General features: G+C 41.1%; 1 protein-coding gene and 1 pseudogene across 8 annotated transcripts in view; both read right to left on the bottom strand.

Annotated features, from left to right (window-relative positions):
• Nucleotides 1–10,423, bottom strand: part of TCTN1 (tectonic family member 1) — a 29,065-nt gene extending 18,642 nt beyond the window's left edge. For 5 of the 8 annotated variants that reach the window (XM_060028030.1, XM_060028029.1, XM_060028031.1 and 2 more), the window contains exons 1-3: nucleotides 10,145–10,398; nucleotides 7,199–7,319; nucleotides 1,238–1,368 (exon numbers count right to left, since the gene is read on the bottom strand). In XM_060028030.1, the coding sequence (XP_059884013.1) occupies nucleotides 1,238–1,368; nucleotides 7,199–7,319; nucleotides 10,145–10,364 (472 nt within the window). In that variant the 5' untranslated portion in view covers nucleotides 10,365–10,398. Of the gene's footprint in view, nucleotides 1–1,237; nucleotides 1,369–2,467; nucleotides 2,559–7,198; nucleotides 7,320–10,144 lie in introns of those variants that run through there. The other 3 variants (XM_060028028.1, XM_060028027.1, XM_060028034.1) reach the window with 2 other exon arrangements.
• Nucleotides 10,424–14,287: 3,864 nt separating this feature from the next.
• LOC132436465 (large ribosomal subunit protein P1-like) lies at nucleotides 14,288–14,627 on the bottom strand (annotated as a pseudogene).
• Nucleotides 14,628–19,505: the final 4,878 nt, after the last annotated feature.

The following is a 19,505-nucleotide window of genomic DNA, read 5'->3' as shown; positions in this document are numbered from 1 at the left end:
TTCTACCCTCACACAGCCACCTCCAAAGCCCAGGAGGATAATGTGCCCTGTACATAAGAGGTGGGAAGAGGAGGGAACAGGCTGGTCTGTTCACTGGGCCTGTTATGTCAGAGAACATGACAATGACTGACCAGTCATTACCTCAGATTACAAATCACAGAGCAATCGCCTAAATGTTCAGGTGCAAAGGAACAAAATATAAAGACACTCTGAAAAGACGATAAAGTTAGATAAAACCATAAATGTGTCTCTGATCTTTGATATCTTGATAACATTTTACACTCACATGTACTTTGGAACTAGACACCTAACTGAGCTAAATGCTCAGATAAAAATAAAGATCCTGGGGGGGACCTTGAAGATAGCGGAAGAGTAAGACGCGGAGATCACCTTCCTCCCCACAGATACACCAGAAATACATCTACACGTGGAACAACTCCTACAGAACACCTACTGAACGCTGGCAGAAGACCTCAGACCTCCCAAAAGCAGAAACTAACACACCACTGTAGAGCAATTATACTCCAATAAAGATGTTAAAAAAATAAAAAAATTTAAAAAAATAAATAAATAAAGATCCTGGGGCTTCCCTGGTGGCGCAGTGGTCGAGAGTCCGCCTGCCGATGCAGGGGACACAGGTTTGTGCCCCAGTCCGGGAAGATCCCACATGCCGTGGAGCGGCTAGGCCTGTGAGCCATGGCCGCTGAGCCTGCGTGTCCGGAGCCTGTGCTCCGCAACGGGAGAGGCCACAACAGTGAGAGGCCTGCATACCGCAAAAAAAAAATAAAGAAATAAAAAAATAAAGATCCTGTTTTCATGCAAATATTCTTAGTAAAAATAAAAGAGAAAAAGGGAACCTGAAACCAAAGCTGAACCTGATTCTCAACTATTAAATCAGGAGGAAATAAAGTAAAACACACACACACACATACATACACACACACACCCCCCCCCAAATAAATCTAGATTCCTATGCATGTTTACATATTATAAACACCTTTGAAATAAAGTATGAGATTTCAAAAGATAACTACACAAGCACAATTAAAGAAAACGTGCATGGCCACAGGTTTATAAAGTTACTTGCAGTTGTCTGTGGAATGGCCTCAAGATAAACTCTAGCCAAACCACAGAATAACTGCTTTAAATCTAACAATGGGACATTTTTCCATAAAAGAATTTTTAAAAGAAAAAAATTTTCAGAGTTTCACAAAGTATATCACCATCAAATACTTACAGTTTGTAATGTGAATGCAGAAAATAGATGGATTGATTTGGTTAACAAGTTTAAATACTCTCTGAGGTGGGTCTGCTGTAAAATTCAATGAATAGATGGCTGCTTTTTGACTACAAAACTGACTATCACCCCTGAAAATTAAAAAAATAATAAGACAAAGTTTTAAGGCAAATGCACACAATCTTAGCAAGATTATTTTAAAACTGTCAGATGCTTGCACTATACTATGTTAACAACTACATGGAGGATATTATGAAAGTGCGATGTTAGAATTGAATCCACTTTTATTTAGTTTATTCAGTGTTAAATTGTTTGGCATTTTAAACTTCTTCCTCTAACAGTGAAAATATGAAGACAACTAGAATCACCTTTAAGAAAATCTTGTCAAGTATGGAATATAGATCAGAGTATAATTTTGATGTAAATGAACCTTGCAAACTCTGACAGAATCAATTACATAAAATTTTGCAGAACTTCAGATTGTTTATAAGTACTCAGAATGGATCCAAAATTCCTAATCTTTAGAATAAAGCTGTCTTCACAAAGGATTGTGAGAATGAGAAAATGTAACGTCATCTGGAAGTTTCGGGGCTTAGAAGTTACAGTATAGATAAGTCTTCAACCAATCCCAGACTTAACAAACCCTAATCTATTTGATACTGATAGATATGGCATAGAGATATAACAAAAATGAGATATTACATACTGCTTTAAGGCTTTTTTTCACTTAATATATAGTGCCCAATATTTCCCATATCAAATATGTTTTTGTATTATTATACTAAATAGCTTCATTTATACCAATTTATTAAGATACTCCCAATTTTTTTAACCAATCCTCTACTGTTGATCTAGGCTGTTTCTAATTTTCCCCGATTATATATAATGCTGTAATGACATCCTTGTACATACATTTTTATTAATATCGCCATTTATTTCCTTAGGCCATATCTCCTGAAGTGGAATTGCTGGGTCAAAAGGTAGGTACGCGTAATTTAAGGCTTCTGGGACATACTGCCAAATCGCCTTCCAGAAAGGCAAGATGCATCCTTACCAACACTGTAATAATAAGAGCGCGTATTTCCTGTACTCTTGCCAAGATTGGATATTATCATTCAGTTTTTACCCTTTGCCAATTTCATGGGCAAAAGCCTGTTATCTCATTGTTTAAATTTGAATTTTCTCTTTTACTAGTGAGGTTAAATATTTTTCCATATAGTTTCTGCTTACTGGTATTTATTCTTCAGTAAGTTGACCATTTTTTATTAGAACGTTTGTCTTCTCATTGACTTATAATAACCCATATATATATATATATATATATATATATTTTTTTTTTTTGGCTGCGTTGGGTCTTCGTTGCTGCATGTGGGCTTTCTCTACTTGTGGCGAGCAGGGGCTACCCTTCGTTGCGGTGCACGGGCTTCTCATTGCAGTGGCTTCTCTTGTTGCCGAGCATGGGCTCTAGGTGCGTGGGCTTCAGTAGTTGCAGCACGCGGGCTCAGTAGTTGTGGCTCGCGGGCTCTAGAGTGCAGGCTCAGTAGTTGTGGCGCAAGGGCTTAGCTGTTCTGTGGCATGTGGGATCTTCCTGGACCAGGGATTGAACCTGTGTCCCCTGCATTGGCAGGCGGATTCTTATCCACTGTGCCACCAGGGAAGTACCTGATTTTTTTAAAAAATAATGAAGTTGTCAATCTTTTCTTTTATAGTTTGCCTTTGGGTTTATGCTTAAAAGACATTCCCTAACCCAAGATTAATAAATGTTCACCTATATTTTTCATTTGCTCATTAATTTTTTTTAACGTTTCTATCTCTTGGTAATTTACTTCGATGTAATGCTATGAAGCAGGAACCTAACGTTTTTTGTTTTTAAATAATCATCCTACATCATTTAGGATGTAAATCCTACATCATGATCCAACCTTTACTCCACAGAGATGAAATACCATATTTATATTAAATACGTAAGTAGAAAAAAACATAATACTTTTTTAAAAAGTGAGCTAGTGTAAAATCAGTACACACAACTGATTTTTGGCCTTTCTATTCTCTTCCAATGACCTACTAATCTGTCTTGAATTAATACACATTATTTTCATTATTATAGTGTTACAACTGTTTTAAACCTAGAAGTTTGCTCTTCTTATTCAATAACGTCTTGGCTGTTCTGTTTATTCTTCCAGATGAATTTTAGAATCATTTTGACACATTATCCCTCTCCCATCTGACTAGAATTACATTATAATAAATTGAAATGTATAAGTAATGATTCTTCCCATCCCACTACACAGACCGTATCTCTCCAGTTATTCAAATGTTTTATGTCTCACTATATTTTGAAGTTTTTCTTCACAAAAATTCTGAATAGTTAAGTTTAATTCTAACTATGTTAAATTTCTATTGGTGTTATGAATAGAATCCATTTCCATTATATTTTTTGAATGTTTATTGATGGGGTATTGATTTATTTTGTAACTGGCCTCTTTTCCAAATGCTCTGTATAGTTCTAATGGTATATCAGTTGTTATTGTAGGCATAAAGAATATTTTTGAAAAACTGTGAGTAGTATTAATAAGAAAAGATCCAGCACTGAAAAATCTACGAGTCCTACTGGGCCTTAAAGGATGAGTAGGAATCAGACAGAAAGGGAATGGGACACTAATCCAAGTACAAGAATGACATTGGCCAAGGATGGGTAATGTACTGATGGTATTTGGAAAACAGAGTACCAAAGGTGGGCTGGATGGTGGATACCAAATGGGGTTAGTAGGAAATAAGATCTGAAAGAGGCTGGGATGGATATGAATCCAGGTTATGGATTCTGTAGGTAATGAGAGTTTTTGAAGGTTCTTTAGCAAGTGAGTGATAAGTCGAGGCGTGAGCTTATGAAGAGGAAGAAAGTAGGAATGGATAAATATGAGGGCAATCGTAAAAGACAACTCAGCAGAATGGGACTCTTCACCCCTCCCCTTCGAGTCAGGCAGCTCTCCAATCCTGTGCAGTGAATCAGTATCACATCCGTACATTTCTCTTTAGTCCCACTATCACAACCTTCAGGGGTAAAAGAGAGGGCACCTATTAATCCTCATCTGCAATAGCTTCCTACTTGGTTCCCTGTTACCAGGCCTGGGCCCTGTGATCTACTGTCCATGCTGCTGCTAAATTTATTAAGTTGGGTATCTAATCACCTCACTTCCCGGCCCCCTGAAGAATTCAGGAAAAATCCAAACCCCTCAGCATACACACAAAGCCCCTCAGAATTTGACCCCTGCCATTCCCCACACTCCTCTGGCTCCACCCTTCCCTAGCCATGCTGAGTTACCTGCAGTTAAGGCAACAGGCTGTATTCCTTCACCCCTATGCAGCTCCCTTGGCCTGGAATGCCCTTCCTGATTCCACGCTGGCCAACTTCTACTTGTTCTTCAGAACCCAGCTCAGTTATTTTCTAGAAAGACCTCCCTACTCCCACTCTCTGGGTTAGATGCCACTCCTCTGAGTTCTCCTAGTGTCTGGGGCAGAAACTGCCATCCACTCATCTGTCTCCCTTATTCATGAGCTCTTTGAAGGCAAGACCATGTCTAACTCATCTTTAAATCCCTGGTACTGGCACACAGGAGGGCTCAGGAAAGGCATGGTGAGATGTGAAAGACGGCTTTAGATGTGAGAAGGCAAGGAAGAGACAGGAGCCAGGGTAGCCTCCAGGTTTCTGGCCTGGATTTCTGCCTGGGTAGAGAAAGTCAAAAGGGGATACTTGAGGGTCAGTTAGGGGTGGAGGGGAGAAATTCATTCATCCATTTAACTCATTTTTAATGAGGTCCAACTATGTGGCAGGAGCTGTGCTAGGCACTACTGGTAAATGGTATATAAAAGATAATTCTTACTCTCAAGAAGCTTACATCTCATGAGGAAAACAGACATTAATCCAATAATCTTAACAATAAATTTACAAGTTATTGGACGATAGGACTAGCTGATGACAGTTCAGCAAATGTAAATAAACTTTTTATGAGTTGGAATCTACATAACAAGAACACACAACTAATTAGAACTATTAGTTTTGATTTCAGTATTTCTACACTCCATATTCAGGAGAAAGTCACAAGCAAAACTAACTCAAAAAATTCTGAGGTCCTCTCCTGAGGGCACTACAAATTCAGCTCTAACTTCTAAACCATGAGGTCCACAAACCACACCTAATTTTGTAAATAAGTTTTACTGAAACATAGTCATGCCCATTCATTTACGTATTGCCAATGCTGCTTTTGCTCAACAATGGCAGAGTTGAGAAGTTGCAGCAGAGACCATTATGGCCTGCAAAGCTTAAAGTATTTATTATGTGGCCTTTTACAGAAAAAAGCTGGCTGACCCCCATTCTAAATAGTCTATATCTAAAATTACAATACTGGCTAATTTTTTTTAAACAATTACATTCTAAATAATGATCTCAGATTGGAGCAGATACCTCACTCTCAGGCTCCTGGTACTTACTAAGACAGGAAAACAGAATGATTTTCAACAAAGACTGAACTACAATATAGTCCAGCTAGACAGAAAAATAATCTGACTAGGGTTTCCCTGGTGGCGCAGTGGTTGAGAGTCCACCTGCCGATGCAGGGGACACGGGTTCATGCCCCGGTCCGGGAAGATCCCACATGCCGCGGAACGGCTAGGCCTGTGCGCCATGGCCACTGAGCCTGCGCGTCCGGAGCTTGTGCTCCGCAATGGGAGAGGCCACAACAGTGAGAGGCCCACGTACCACAAAAAAAAATAAAAATAAAAAAAAATAATCTGACTACAACACCCCATGCTCCAAGCATTTTTACAATATCAGAAGTAGATTCAGGGCTTCCCTGGTGGCTCAGTGGTTGAGAGTCTGCCTGCCAATGCAGGGGACACGGGTTCGAGCCCTGGCCGGGGGGGGGATCCTACATGCCGCGGAGCAACTAAGCTCGTGCTCCACAACTACTGAGCCTGAGCTCTAGAGCCTGCAAGCCACAACTACTGAGTCCACATGCCACAGCTGCTGAGGCCCGCGTGCCTGGAGCCTGTGCTCCGCAACAAGAGAAGCCACGACAATGAGAGAGGCCCGTGCACTGCAGCGAGGGGTGGTCCCCGCTCACCGCAACTAGAGAAAGCCCGCACCGCAGCAACAAAGACCCAACATGGCCAAAAATTAATTAATTAATTAATTTAAAAAAAAAAGAAGTAGATTCAATTTCCCATTGGGCAATAAAATTTCCCATGGGAAAAACACATCACACTTCCAAAAAGCATTCAACCTATCAAGTTTCAATCGCTAAAACTTGATACAAGACTAAATGTAAATTAGCTATCTCTGAATAATAAACTGGTCCCATCCTGAATAAATTAACCTCTCCTAAGTGCTGCTATTTTATCTGAATTATGAGAAGCAGATAAATCAGAAGAGATTATTTCTTTACCTTATAATCAACTGGGAATGTCGTTTTCCATTATTCTCCTAGACAATGTGAACTGTGAGAATTCCTGGTAGATTCGTCCATCAGAAAAGTATAAACAAAGCTTTCCTATCTATTTAATTTTTTGTTCCAAGTATTATGTCTACAACAAAAGCTGTAAAATTAAACTGTACTTTTCACCCTAGGCTATACATGAGACTAATTCACAGATACAAAAATGTGACACCTTATCTGTTTACAAATCACAGTGAAACGTAATTCAGTATCTGAACACAGAGATTTCATTATACCCTTTGTAAAAAGTACACTCTCTCTTCTCTTTTGCCTGAGCTATCATCTGGCTGGATGCAAATAAGGGATAGACACTCTTGTACATATTGGTTTGGACAGCATGACTTCTGAATGATGCAAAATTCAGAAAATCAGGTTTGCGTTTTTCAGCCTGGGGGATTTTTCACTTTCTGTCCCAAAATTTTATAATCTTGGTCCAATTTTATCAAAGCTGCATGTGTCACAAACTTACATGACAACTGGGATTGAGCAGGCAGAAAAGACACTGAAATCCACGGAGCTGCAATCAGGATCACAACAGCAGTTGACATCACACAGTGCTGGAGACAAGTCACAGACACACAGAGCAGCAACTACAGAAACAAGAGAGGTGGGGTGCAGGGCGTCACAATCAGCAGGTAGTGACTGCCCCCCTGCCACTGCAAGGTACCAAAAATCCATCTCATACAGAAGGTCCATTTTACTTTTCCTATTGCACTTTGGGGGAAATTTGCGAAGTGAAAATAAGTCAGTTTGAGCACTCCTCCATCCAAGGTTTCCCCAAAGTGGATAATCATCTATCTGACTCACCTGGAAAGTTCTGTTTGTATTCTACCTAGAAAGACTCTGATTTGGTAAGCTAACTATGAAACCAGACACCTGTTTTTCAAAAACTTTCCAGGTGATGCTGATAATTAAAACAGGTTTAAGAACCACCACAGTAAATCGATTGCCTGACCAAAAGAACCACCAGTTTAACACTGCAGACTCCTGAGCCCCTCCTCCAGAGATTCCAATTCAGAGGAAGGGCCCACTTAAGGCTGCCAAGAATCAGGGTTCTCTATCTTGTTCCCCTCCTCAGACGTCAACTGCAGCTTTGAAGCTGAGCCCACATTCACAGGCTATTGGCCAAGAATCAAACTGGCTCAAGTTCTTTGTACTTGGGATCTTAGAAATATCTTTCATAATTCAGACAATAAAAGCATGGGAAGAGGTAGGAAGCCCCACTTAGCAAATTTTAATTTTTACTAATGATGACTACCTGGATTTTTAATTCCCTATTTTAGTCTGTCAAACAGGGGGGCAAAAAACTTTTAAAGAGATAGCAGAGCATGAGAATGATAAATACTGAACTCATGGTAGTTTAATTACTGCTGGAAGGGAGGGAATAATATCAGTGCTTCAATCTTACCTGTAATGTTTTTTCTTTTTTTGAAAAAGGATTTCATGCACAAACAAATTTAAAAAGGGATCTCAAGCAAATGTTGGTAGACAATACATACAACATTCTTATTTGCATTTATGAATTATTTTACAATGTTTCCCTCTAGCCAAGGACTCCTCTGTGTGCTTAGAAGTGTTGAGGCACCCTGCCTTATGTGTTCAAAATTAATGTTGATTTGTTTTACAAAACTTAACGCCTTTGTAAGTAGGTAGCTATAAGACTACTAGGGACAAAGCAATAGTGTTTAATAACTTTACTTAGGAAAAAAAAAGGTCTCTATCCATGTGAGTATACTTAATCAGCCAACAAGTATCTGTTGAGCACTCCCAGGGTCTAAGTAGCACTCAGCTGCTCTTCCAAGCCTCTTCACGTCTACAGGGTACTAATGAACAGAGCTCACATTCAAGATGAAAGTTATCATCCTTCTCTTCCACCTGTAACCCATTCTGCAAACGGCTGCCCAGTTCTCCACTCCCAGTCAGTCTCCTGCTACAACACGTACCCAGGGTGTGACCTAAAATCAGGCAAGTAATTCACTAACATGAAAAATGGGAATAACCCAACATCCTAAGGTTGTTATAAGGATTAAATGAGATACATCACAGATGAAATGCTTAGCACAGGGGCTGCTACACAGTAAGCAGTTAATAAATGCCAGCTGTCATTTATTATCATTACTTGCACAGGTCTAAACAGAGGCCCTTTAAAAAGACGAAGGAAAGTGTAAATTCACCCTCCCATTTTGGAAAAACAGCCCTGAACACCTATTAATGATGGTTCATGAACAGCTTCATTTTGGGGAGAAAGTGCATTAACAGATGAAATATTTACATGGATAAAAGACAACTCAGTCCAAAAAATCTTAGAGAATTTCAGATATTGAATACTCTGCTGTATTCTGTCCCAATTTATCACTTAACTTTCCTAATTCATCAAATAAATAGTTTTGATATAAAACAAAGCTTTTTTTTATATTGAAATAGCAAATATATTTCTCTGTACTTTTTCTCAGGACTACTCATAATTTATAAAGGAGAAATAATGGTTCAGTAACTGAAGTCCTAGAGTTCAGAATGTCAGCCAATGATGACTTTTCTATCTACTAATACTGAACCTTACTCAATTTAAGAAAAGATCTTTTTCTCTTAAGAAGGGATAAAAAATACTGCATACCTATTGGAGTTACAGTCAGAGGGCTTAAAAGGGATTTTTTTGAGATCACAAACCCCTTTGACAAACTACTCACTGCTACGAACTCTCACCCCAGAAAAATGCATATTCACAAAAGTTTGCACTCTATCTTGGAGTCACAGCTATCCCCTGAAGTCATCCATGTCGAATCAGATTACTAAATAGTCACCAAATGTGTGACTCAAGGATTAGATCACTTTCTGAGAAATATGTCAATTATCCCTAAAGATGAATCTTGAGAAGTGGATATAACCCCTCACCCCATAACTTCCCACCTCCAACTCAACACAGGAGGAATCCTGGGTTCTTATAATTCAAGTCAACAGACAGGGGCCTTGACCTAGTCACTTTCAGTAAACTAGACTTTTTGCGTCTCTTTTTGATAAGTGAAAAGTTCAATGTATCCTATGCACTTAATTCCCACAACTGTCTACAAACTTTCGATTTAATTTCGTGTTCAGCTGCAAAGCTGCAAGCAAGTATTCATTCATTATCACCTTTAGCGTTAATGTTGTCCAAGACCACTGCAAGTACTTTCAAAGCTTTTTATATTGTCCCACTTGGCCTCTCTGAGCCTCGGTTTTCTCATCTGTCTGACAGTGAACAATAACATCTACCTCTAACGGTTGTTGAGAGAATTAATGCCTATGAAACACTTAGCAATGCCTGCACACAAGTGGTCAATAAACGTTTACTATCATTATTATTACATCCTCACCCGGGCTACCACCCCCCGCAGTCTGGATCACTGTAGATCCCCAGGAATTGGCACTTGGTACCCACCGTCCGTGACCGGGGTGGGCCTGGGGTCGGAGGAGGGCCTGGGAGCTCTGGAGGTTTCATGGGGCCTAGGAGATACAGCAGGTCGGAAAGTCGTCGGGGCTGGCTTCGTGGAGCTCAGGGCCTCCGTCGTCACCACCGGGGTGTCCCCGGCCTGGGCGCTCACGGAGGCCCAGCAGTCCACGAGCAAGAGCAGGAGCGGCGGGAGATTCCGCAGCCCCATCACCAAGCGAAAACCCGCGCAGCTAGCAGCCAAGGACCGCGCGCTACCTGGCAACCGCGGCGGCTGGGTGCGGGGCATCACGGGAAGGGTCGCGAGAGGACGCGAGAGGCTGGGGGCGGAGGGCGGAGCCTGGGCGAGGCGGGCGGAGGGCGGAGGGCGGAGGGCGGAGGGCGGGGCGGGGGCGGGGCCGGCACAAGAGGCGGGGATGGGGGCGGGGGAGAGGGGCGGGACTGTGGAACGCGGGCCCGGGGCAGTGTGAAGCCAGTGGACACCTGGGGCTTGTGAATCCCGCATGTGGTTTCCAAGCGGACTGCGGTACTTGTTTAAAAAACTGCGGATTTCCAGGTTCCGCCTCAGGGGATTCTGAATCAATAAGCCTAGGGCAGGGTCCAAGGATCAATATTTTTAACAAATGTCCTAATGCAACCAGTGGGGGGGACAGAAATTTGGGGACCCACTCTCCTAAAGCTACTAAATAGGGCTTTTTGAAGGAGCAGAGATCACATCACTATCCTTGAATTTTCTGTCTCACACCTGTCGACACTTTCTTTGCCGTTTTTGTTTTAGCCCACTTAGGCTCTCTGAGCCTCGGTTTTCTCATCTGTATGACAGGGATAGTAACTACCTCTAGGGCTTGTATCCCAGGAAGTCGCCAGATAACTTCTGTTCACTGTGTTGTGATAAGGGGGACAGATGAAAACTTAATAACTTTTTCTACAGACAAAAAAAAATTGACAAAAATTAAATAGAATGATTTATAGGTGTTAAAAGGAAAAAACAAGGCAAATCTACTGTAACTCTACAAAATGAATTGAAGACCACAAGACTCAGGGAAGCCCCTCAGTTCTAAGCTGCCATATTTATAGAAGTATTCCAGCCCAGGTATGTTGGCTATATCTTTGATACTTAATCTCCTTACAATTCAGAAGTGAATGTGAAAATACTTAAACGTATCATGGTAATTATTCAGGAAACACATTTTTCCAATTTGGAAGAATGCCAAGGGAATTCCCTGTTGGCCCAGTGGTTAGGACTTGGCGCTTTCACTGCTGGGGGCCTGGGTTCCATCCCTGGGGAGCTAAGATCCCACAAGCCACGACGCAGCCAAAACTAAATAAATAAATTAATTAAAATTAAAAAAAAGAAGAATGCCAAAACAGTATATATACCTAGTTTATTAAATTTATACAGCAAAGCTAAATCATCAAAATGACATATTTAGCACCTTCCTATGGCATTCCAGAGAAAGTGTATAAAATATAATTGCATCAAATGTGTAATACAGATATTTCCAATTCTTTTCTACAGAGGATTGTTTTAACATCCACCTGAAATTCTGGACCACTTTTAATAATGCTTGTATGTAACGCTTTCCTTTAAAAAAAAAACTATTATTTTCCAAACCTTCATCTCACAACTTCTAAATCCAGGATGACTTGTTTTTCAATCTTCTCCTTACTTCCAGGCCTCTACTTTCTTTTCTATACCTTAGTATCTGTCAATCATGTTGTCCTATTTTCTGTTTTGAAATTTTAGCCTGTTGGATTAAATTTTGATAAAGTGACCGTCAGTTCTAACATTTTCGAGTTTATGGTTTGGGAAATAATCTCACCACCCCTTTTGGTTCAATCTCAAACACTCCGTAGGTGGCCCAAAAGTAATTTTATGACATTTTATACAGTCAAGATGAGGGCTGCATCAGCTCAGATCCATTTTGCAAACCTTGGGAACATTGAAACTTTTCATTTCACAGCCGACTCCTTTCTGCCAGGTTTTTTTTTCATCTTTCAACCCAAAGGATCCTTTCTCTCTTCCTTGTCCCCCGGCCTTGGCAGATTCCCTCATTAAGATGGAAGGACACAAAGAATGGCCAAGATCTATTTCCATATTTTGTCCAAAACTGCAGCATTTGCGTTGTGCGTAAATGTTTGTGATCTAAAATGTCCATCTGTTTCTCTAGGATTATTGGCATTCTCAATTCCTTATAGCCTGTGCCAACGTTGGGAGGAATCAAGACAATTTCAGCTTTTTGGAATTCTGCACTTGGAAGCTGCCGCACGTGAGGAGCCTGAAAAACCAAAGACAGGAGTAGCTGGGTGGAAAAATAGCTGAGTCTGACTTCATATAGCAGTGATACCCCTCTGTCTTGGTCTTTGGTGTGGTTTGGGGTGAGTTGACTATTATTGTTGTTATTATTATTGCTAAAGTCGTGGCTTCTAATCTGTCTAAAACTAAGTATGCAGTTTTGCCTATGATTAAGTATATACACCCATCTTTATACATCTGAGCCAAATATTTTACAAATAGGGAGGCAGAATCATTAGGCTTTATAAAGGGATTTCTTAGAACGACAGGAGATGAAGCCTGTGTGAGGAGAAAGGACTGACTCTATTGTTTTGACTGAAGTGAACTGTCGAGTAATTCATTTCTAAATCAACACCCAGAAGAAAATAATCCCCAGCTTCTCTCCTCCTTGCATTTCCCACATGCCTAGTCAACCACCAGATACTATTCTTGTTCTTCAAATGTTTTCTGAAACATTATGGGGGCAGAAGGGCTATTTGAGCAGACTTCACATTCTTGAAAGGTCTCAAATTTACAAGTTTGACCTTTTCTGAAAGTGAAGTAATAAATACAGTCACAGCCATGCATTGACAAGAATGAAACAATTCTTTGTTTACCAGACAACTTTAAACTTGCATCCTATTATTGGACCATACTGAAGTTTGAATAAACTAATCAGCTTTTTAAAAATTAATTAATTAATGTATTTATTTACTTTTATTTTTGGCTGCGTTAGGGTCTTCGTTGCTGCATGCGGGCTTTCTCTAGTTGTGGTGAGCGGGGGCTACTCTTCATTGCGGTGGTGCGCCGGCTTCTCGTTGCGGTGGCTTCCCTTGTTGCGGAGCACTGGCTCTAAGCACGCGGGCTTCAGTAGTTGTGGCACGCAGGCTCTGTAGTTGTGGCTCGCAGGCTCTAGAGCACAGGCTCAGTAGTTGTGGCGCACGGGCTTGGTTGTTCCGCGGCATCTGGGATCCTCCCGGACCAGGGCTCAAACCCATGTCCCCTGCATCGGCAGGGGGATTCTTAACCACTGTGCCACCAGGGAAGTCCCAACTAATTGGCTTCTTAAGAACAACTTTAAAGGGCTTCCCTGGTGGCACAGTGGTTGAGAGTCCGCATGCCGATCAGCGTACACGGGTTCGTGCCCCGGTGCAGGAGGATCCCACGTGCCGCGGAGCAGCTGGGCCCGCGAGCTATGGCCGCTGAGCCTGCGTGTCCGGAGTCTGTGCTCCGCAACGGGAAAGGCCACAGCGGTGAGAGGCCCGCGTACCGCAAAAAAAAAAAAATTTTTTCAGATTGAAACATTTCAATCACAATAAAAGGTACAAAAAAGACCACTGTACACTGCACCGAGATCATTCAGATTTCACATTTTTCCACATTTACTCCACATTTCTTTTTAGTCGGTTTTATTGAGGGATAATTTATATACAGTATAAATTTTTGCATACAGTTTTTTATATACAGGTTTTCTCAGGCACCAATGTACAGTTTTTTTGGTATACAGTTTTATGATTTTAACTAACACATACAGTCATATAACCACAACCATAATCAAGATACAGAACAATTTTACCACGCAGAAAATTCCCCTCATGCTCCTTTATAGTCAGCCCCTCCTACTGTCCCAGCCCTGTAAGACATTGACCTGCTTATTTTCTGTCCCTGTGATTTTCCCTTTTCCAGAATGTCACATGGATGGAATCATACAGTATGTAGCCTTTTGAGCCTGGCTTCTTTCACTTAAACTAATGCCTTTGAGATTTATCCACATTGCATGTATCAACAGTCTGTTTCTTTTATTATTATTATTTATTTTTAAGAGCTCAGCTTTTTATTGACTGTGTTACTAAAGATGTTTAGTCAAAAAGACCAAAGCCCATGTTATCATCGGACTCTTCAGATTCTTCTTTCTTTGCTTCTACTTTCTTCTCAGCTGCGGCAGCAGTGGTGGAGGGGGCAGGATCTCATGCTGGGGCAGCACCAGCTGCTGGGGCAGGCCCACCAGCCCCCACGCTGCAGATGAGGCTCCGAATGTTGACATTGGCCAAAGCCTTTGCAAACAAGCCTGGCCAGAAAGGTTCAACATTTACACCAGTGCTTTAATGAGGGCATTGATCTTATCCTGGGTGACCATCACCTTATTGTCGTGCAGGATGAGGCCGAGTAGATGCAGGTGAGCCCTGAGACGGAGGCCATGGTACGGGCCAGTGCTAGGCAGGGGCTCGTCACCAGATGAAGTGAGGGCCTCACCCCAAGGCAGCCTTAGCTTCCTTGGAAGGACTGAGCACTTTAGCGGCAGCTGAGGAAAGGGGTGTTTCTTTTATTACTTTTATTATTACTATTATTGTAAAAAAACCCGCATACCATTAAACACCATCGTAATCATTTTTAAGTATACAGGTCAGCAGTGTTAAGTGTTTTCACATTGTTGTGCAACAGATCTCTAGAACATACATCCAGAGGAGTGTGGGGTGATGTTTCATTGTGGTTTTGATTTGCATTTCTCTAATAATTAGTGATATCAAGTATCTTTTCCTGTGCCTATTGGCGATTTGTATATCTTCATTGGAGAAATGTCTAGTCAGGTTTTTTGCCCAATTTTTAATTGGGTTTTTGTTACTGTTTTTGAGATGTAGAAGTTCCTTATATATTCTAGATATTAACCCCTCATCAAATATGTGATTTGCAATTATTTTTCTCCCATTCCATAGGTTGCCTTTTCACTCTGGTGATTGTTTCTTTTGACACACAGAAGTTTTTAAGTTTGATGTAGTCCCACTGTTGCCTGTGCTTTTGGTGTTATATCCAAGAAATCATTGCCAAATCCAATGTCCTGAAACTTTTCTCCTATGTTTTCTGCTAGGAATTTAATAGTTTCAATCTATTTTGAGTTAATATTTGTATTTGGCATAAGGTAAGGGTCTAATTTCATTACTTTGCATGTGGATATCCAGTTTTCCCAACACCATTTGTTGAAGAGACGGTCCTTTCCCCCTTATATAGTCCTAGCACCACTGTTAAAAAATAATTTGGCCATATATGCAAGAGTTTCTTTCAATCCACTCCTTTCTATTGCTGACAAGTATTCCATAATGGATATACCACCATTTCTTCATTCATTCACAAGTTGAAGGAATTTAAGTTTTTCCAGTTTTTGGCAATTACAAATAAAGCCACTACAAATATTCACATACAGATTTTGTGTGATTTTCATTTCTCTTGGGTGCATACCTAGGAATGAGATTTCTGGGTTGTATAGTGAGTGGCTGTTTAATTTTATAAGAAAATTCCCAACCTTTTCCCAAAGCGACGTACCTTCTGCATGCCCACCAACAGTGTATGAGACTCCAGTTGCTTCTCGTGCTCGTGAAAACTTGGTATGGTCAGTTTTGTTTGCAATTTCATTTTTAGCTATTCTAATAATTGTGTGGTGGTATCTCACTGCAGTTTTATTAGTTGGCTTTTAATAAATCCAATCATCTTGTAATGGCACATTTACATGGCATTTTAACCTTGGGGTTAAAATGAATTTGTTAAATATTAAATGAAGAACTTAACTCTTCATTTTTCTGTAAACAAAGAGCCTCAAAAAATGAAAGTGGGCTTCCCTGGTGGCGCAGTGGTTGAGAGTCCGCCTGCCAATGCAGGGGACACGGGTTCGTGCCCCGGTCCGGGAGGATCCCACATGCCGCGGAGCGGCTGGGCCCGTGAGCCATGGCCACTGAGCCTGCGCATCCGGAGCCTGTGCTCCTCAACGGGAGAGGCCACAACAGTGAGAGGCCTGCGTACCGCAAAAAAAAAAAAAAATGGAAGTGAGCTGACCTCTTGGTACCACTGAAGGGCACTGCTCACTCCTGCCCCACTTCAATTTCTGTTTCCATGTTGTAAACATGTTTTCATCGTTTTGTTCTCAGGATCTGCAGGTAGCCCCGTTTTCATCCACCCCTTACTGGCAGCCTGTGAGCGAGTTCTTCTTGAGGCCTGAACCTGCTTCATTTTACCTGGTCATGGGGTCAGGCATTTCTGCTACAGCTTGTTTAAAGACTTTACCTTTTGTTAACCCAAATTTGTTGGAAAGAATGTGGAGACCAAAGAAAAGCAAATACAAGACTGCATAAGCCTATGTCAAAAGCCCCAACCTCACACTGTTAAAGCATGTTCTCCATGCCCCAAATCAGAATCCATGGTCTGACAAGCATGCAGGTAGTTAAGAAGACAATTTAAAAATTAGAATGTCCTGGAAACATCAGAATTATTATAGTCATAGTTATGAAAAATCTGGATGGAATTAACCCTAAATCCAAACCCCAGAATCCCCACCTCTACATTATTGTCCACTTATTAGGGGGGGAAAAAAAAGATGGCCTGATAAGAAAAGATGAAGTTTAACTAGGTCTGTTTGGACAAAGACTTAAATTGGTACCTCTTTTTGATAGGGATCATTTGTGTATTCCTTAAGACGAATAATGAAAGTCCGTCCAATCTAAATCTAGCTGTAGTTTCTCCCTCAGAGGGCAACTGCTTACTATAGTGGGAATAAAAGATCAGTCATATTTTAACTTCTGTCACCTTCTGAGATGAATCAGCCTAAAAGTTTCCTCTTAAAATGTTCTCTGCAAGACATAAGAAGCTGGTAGTTGTAACAGTTTCTGGGGAGGAGGAAGGAAGGAGAATCGATCTTCAATCTATTTTGCACGTGTTGCTTTTCACTTAATAACTAATTTTTTGTTTTGGCCATGCCTCCTCGCTTGCAGGATCTTAGGTCCCCGACAAGGGATTGAACCCAAGGCCACAGCAGTGAAAGCGCCGAGTCCTAACCATGGGACCACCAGGGAACTCCCAATAACTAATTTTTAAATTAAATAACCACAACAATAAAACAAATGAAAAAACATATGTTCCCTCTCATAATCACATCATCCTTATGTTCCATTAGGGGAAGCATTTGGAAACTAGGGCACAAATCCTTTCCTCCTGCCAGCCTTGCCCAACATCTACTGCTCAAACTAGACATGAAAGCAAATTTTAAATCTTGTGAACATTTTTCAAGTCTAAAAAAAATTAGACTCAAACAAATTGTGTAGTCTTCTATGGCTGTACTGTAAGAAGTGTTTACTTTGAGGACTTAGTGAAAATACATCTCACTGTTCTTGAAATTTTTTAAAGAGATGGCACAGGGGGAGACCCAGGTAACTTCTGTTGGTCATCTGGTCACTATGACTTGGAGGCTGGCCTTGGGTTTTGACATTTCAGAAACAAACTCTTTCCAGGTCAGCCCAGGATTCCTGGGTCATGGTAAACACATCTTCCATAGATCGAGAGAAGTCTATTATTGATCCTACTTATCCTTCAAATTTCACCTCCTCCAGGAGGCCCTCACAAATTTTGGAGCAAGACCAGGCTGTTACTCTTGTTCCATCCCTTATCAGCTGGGTGACCTTGAGCAAGTTATTTAACCTCTCTGACAAAGTCCATCATACTGATGTTTCCAATTAAAATTAAGACTAGAGGGGTTTTACTTAACCATGTTGACCATACATATTTCCTTTCTTCCACACCATAAAGCTTCGTTCTCAAAAACTCCAACATAATTTATTATTTGTCCCAAAATACACTTAGCATAGTGCTAAGTCTCAGAATAGCAATACCAATACTACCACCAAACACATGATTATTAAAAAAAAGTTCCGATTTTTTTTTAGCTACACACTTTCATTTAACCCCTCTGTTTTTAGCATGTTGCCTCAGCTCCATCCTTTTCTCTGACTGTGATCTCTGAACCTAGAGCTGTCACGTTTCAAGTTCTCCAAAGAATAATCTTTGCAGGGATTGGGGTAAGGAGTCACAGGAGGGAATCTGGGGTTAACAGCTCCTAGTATAGATGTACAGTTAATGATCTGTTTTCAGGGGAATTCCCTGGCTGTCCAGTGGTTAGAACACCACGCTTTCACTGCCAAGGGCTCAGGCTTACTCCTCACTGGCCTCCCCTTCCTAGGGTTTCTCCACTCAGTTAAATCATCCATCTACTTCCTGCCTTCTGAAAAGGATTTGACATCTCTCATGAACAGTCATCTTCTCTCCTGTTCTCTGTGAGTTTTAGTAGTGTTCAGGAGAGAGCAGAGATATCTGCATGGGTTCCATTCGCCATGTTTCTATGTTTCCTATAAACATTTTCCATATCAGGCATAGTGAGGTACTATAGTGAAATGATTAAACGCACACATTCTGAAGCCACGATGTTTGGGTTCAAACTCCTAGTTTTGCCACCTTCTAGCTGTGTAACTTGGTCATGCTTTCTCTGCTCAGATTCCTCATTTATAAAATGCAGATGACTAGTGGTACCTACCGCAAAATTGTGTGTGCGTGGGATGGTGCTGGGCACTTATTAAGCACTCCAAAGGCTTTAAATGTTATTAAAGAAAGGGTGCAGGTTTCCTTAATTGTAAAGGACAAAATGATGTTGATTAATTCTGTCTTAAGCTAAAGGAGAAAAAACTGATTCTCTGGTAATCTTGCCTTGCAGTTGACTGTATTTTCCTCGGGGCCTAGCAGTTCTGAATCTTGCAGTTTCACCTTTCTTCCTGCAGGTGGCAGCCTTTGTCACCAAAACTTTGTTCCTCACACGGGGCTGACCGTGAGGAGAAAACAAACCCTCTGTCTTTAGTCTTTCATTGGCTCTATCATTCAATCAACAAATATTTTACTGAGCACCTACTATGTGCCAGGAACCAGGGAAGCAGCAGTGGTCAAGCACACACTATTGCTGCCTTCTCAAAACTTGCAGTTTGCAACAGCTGTAGAACTTAATTCAAAGAAGCTCAGAGAACATCCCAAGAAACCCTTCCATGTGAATGTACTATTACTATGAGGCACAAGCCCTAACTGGAGTCCTAATTCCAAGACAGAATGCCCTGTTGAGCAAAATGACGTTGTAAAGGACATTACTTACCACCAATTATTTTTCAGGCCTCCTTGCCCTTAAAAGGAGGTGCATTGAGACAGTCACCAATGCACAAAGCGGGTGCTGGGGTGTTGAAGTGGGTGGACAGGAGGATTTATGAATTATAGGCCAGA

The sequence above is a fragment of the Delphinus delphis genome, chromosome 13 (assembly GCF_949987515.2).
Source record: "Delphinus delphis chromosome 13, mDelDel1.2, whole genome shotgun sequence".
Lineage (NCBI taxonomy): Eukaryota > Metazoa > Chordata > Mammalia > Artiodactyla > Delphinidae > Delphinus > Delphinus delphis.
This window is presented reverse-complemented; position numbering and strand designations above follow the sequence as displayed.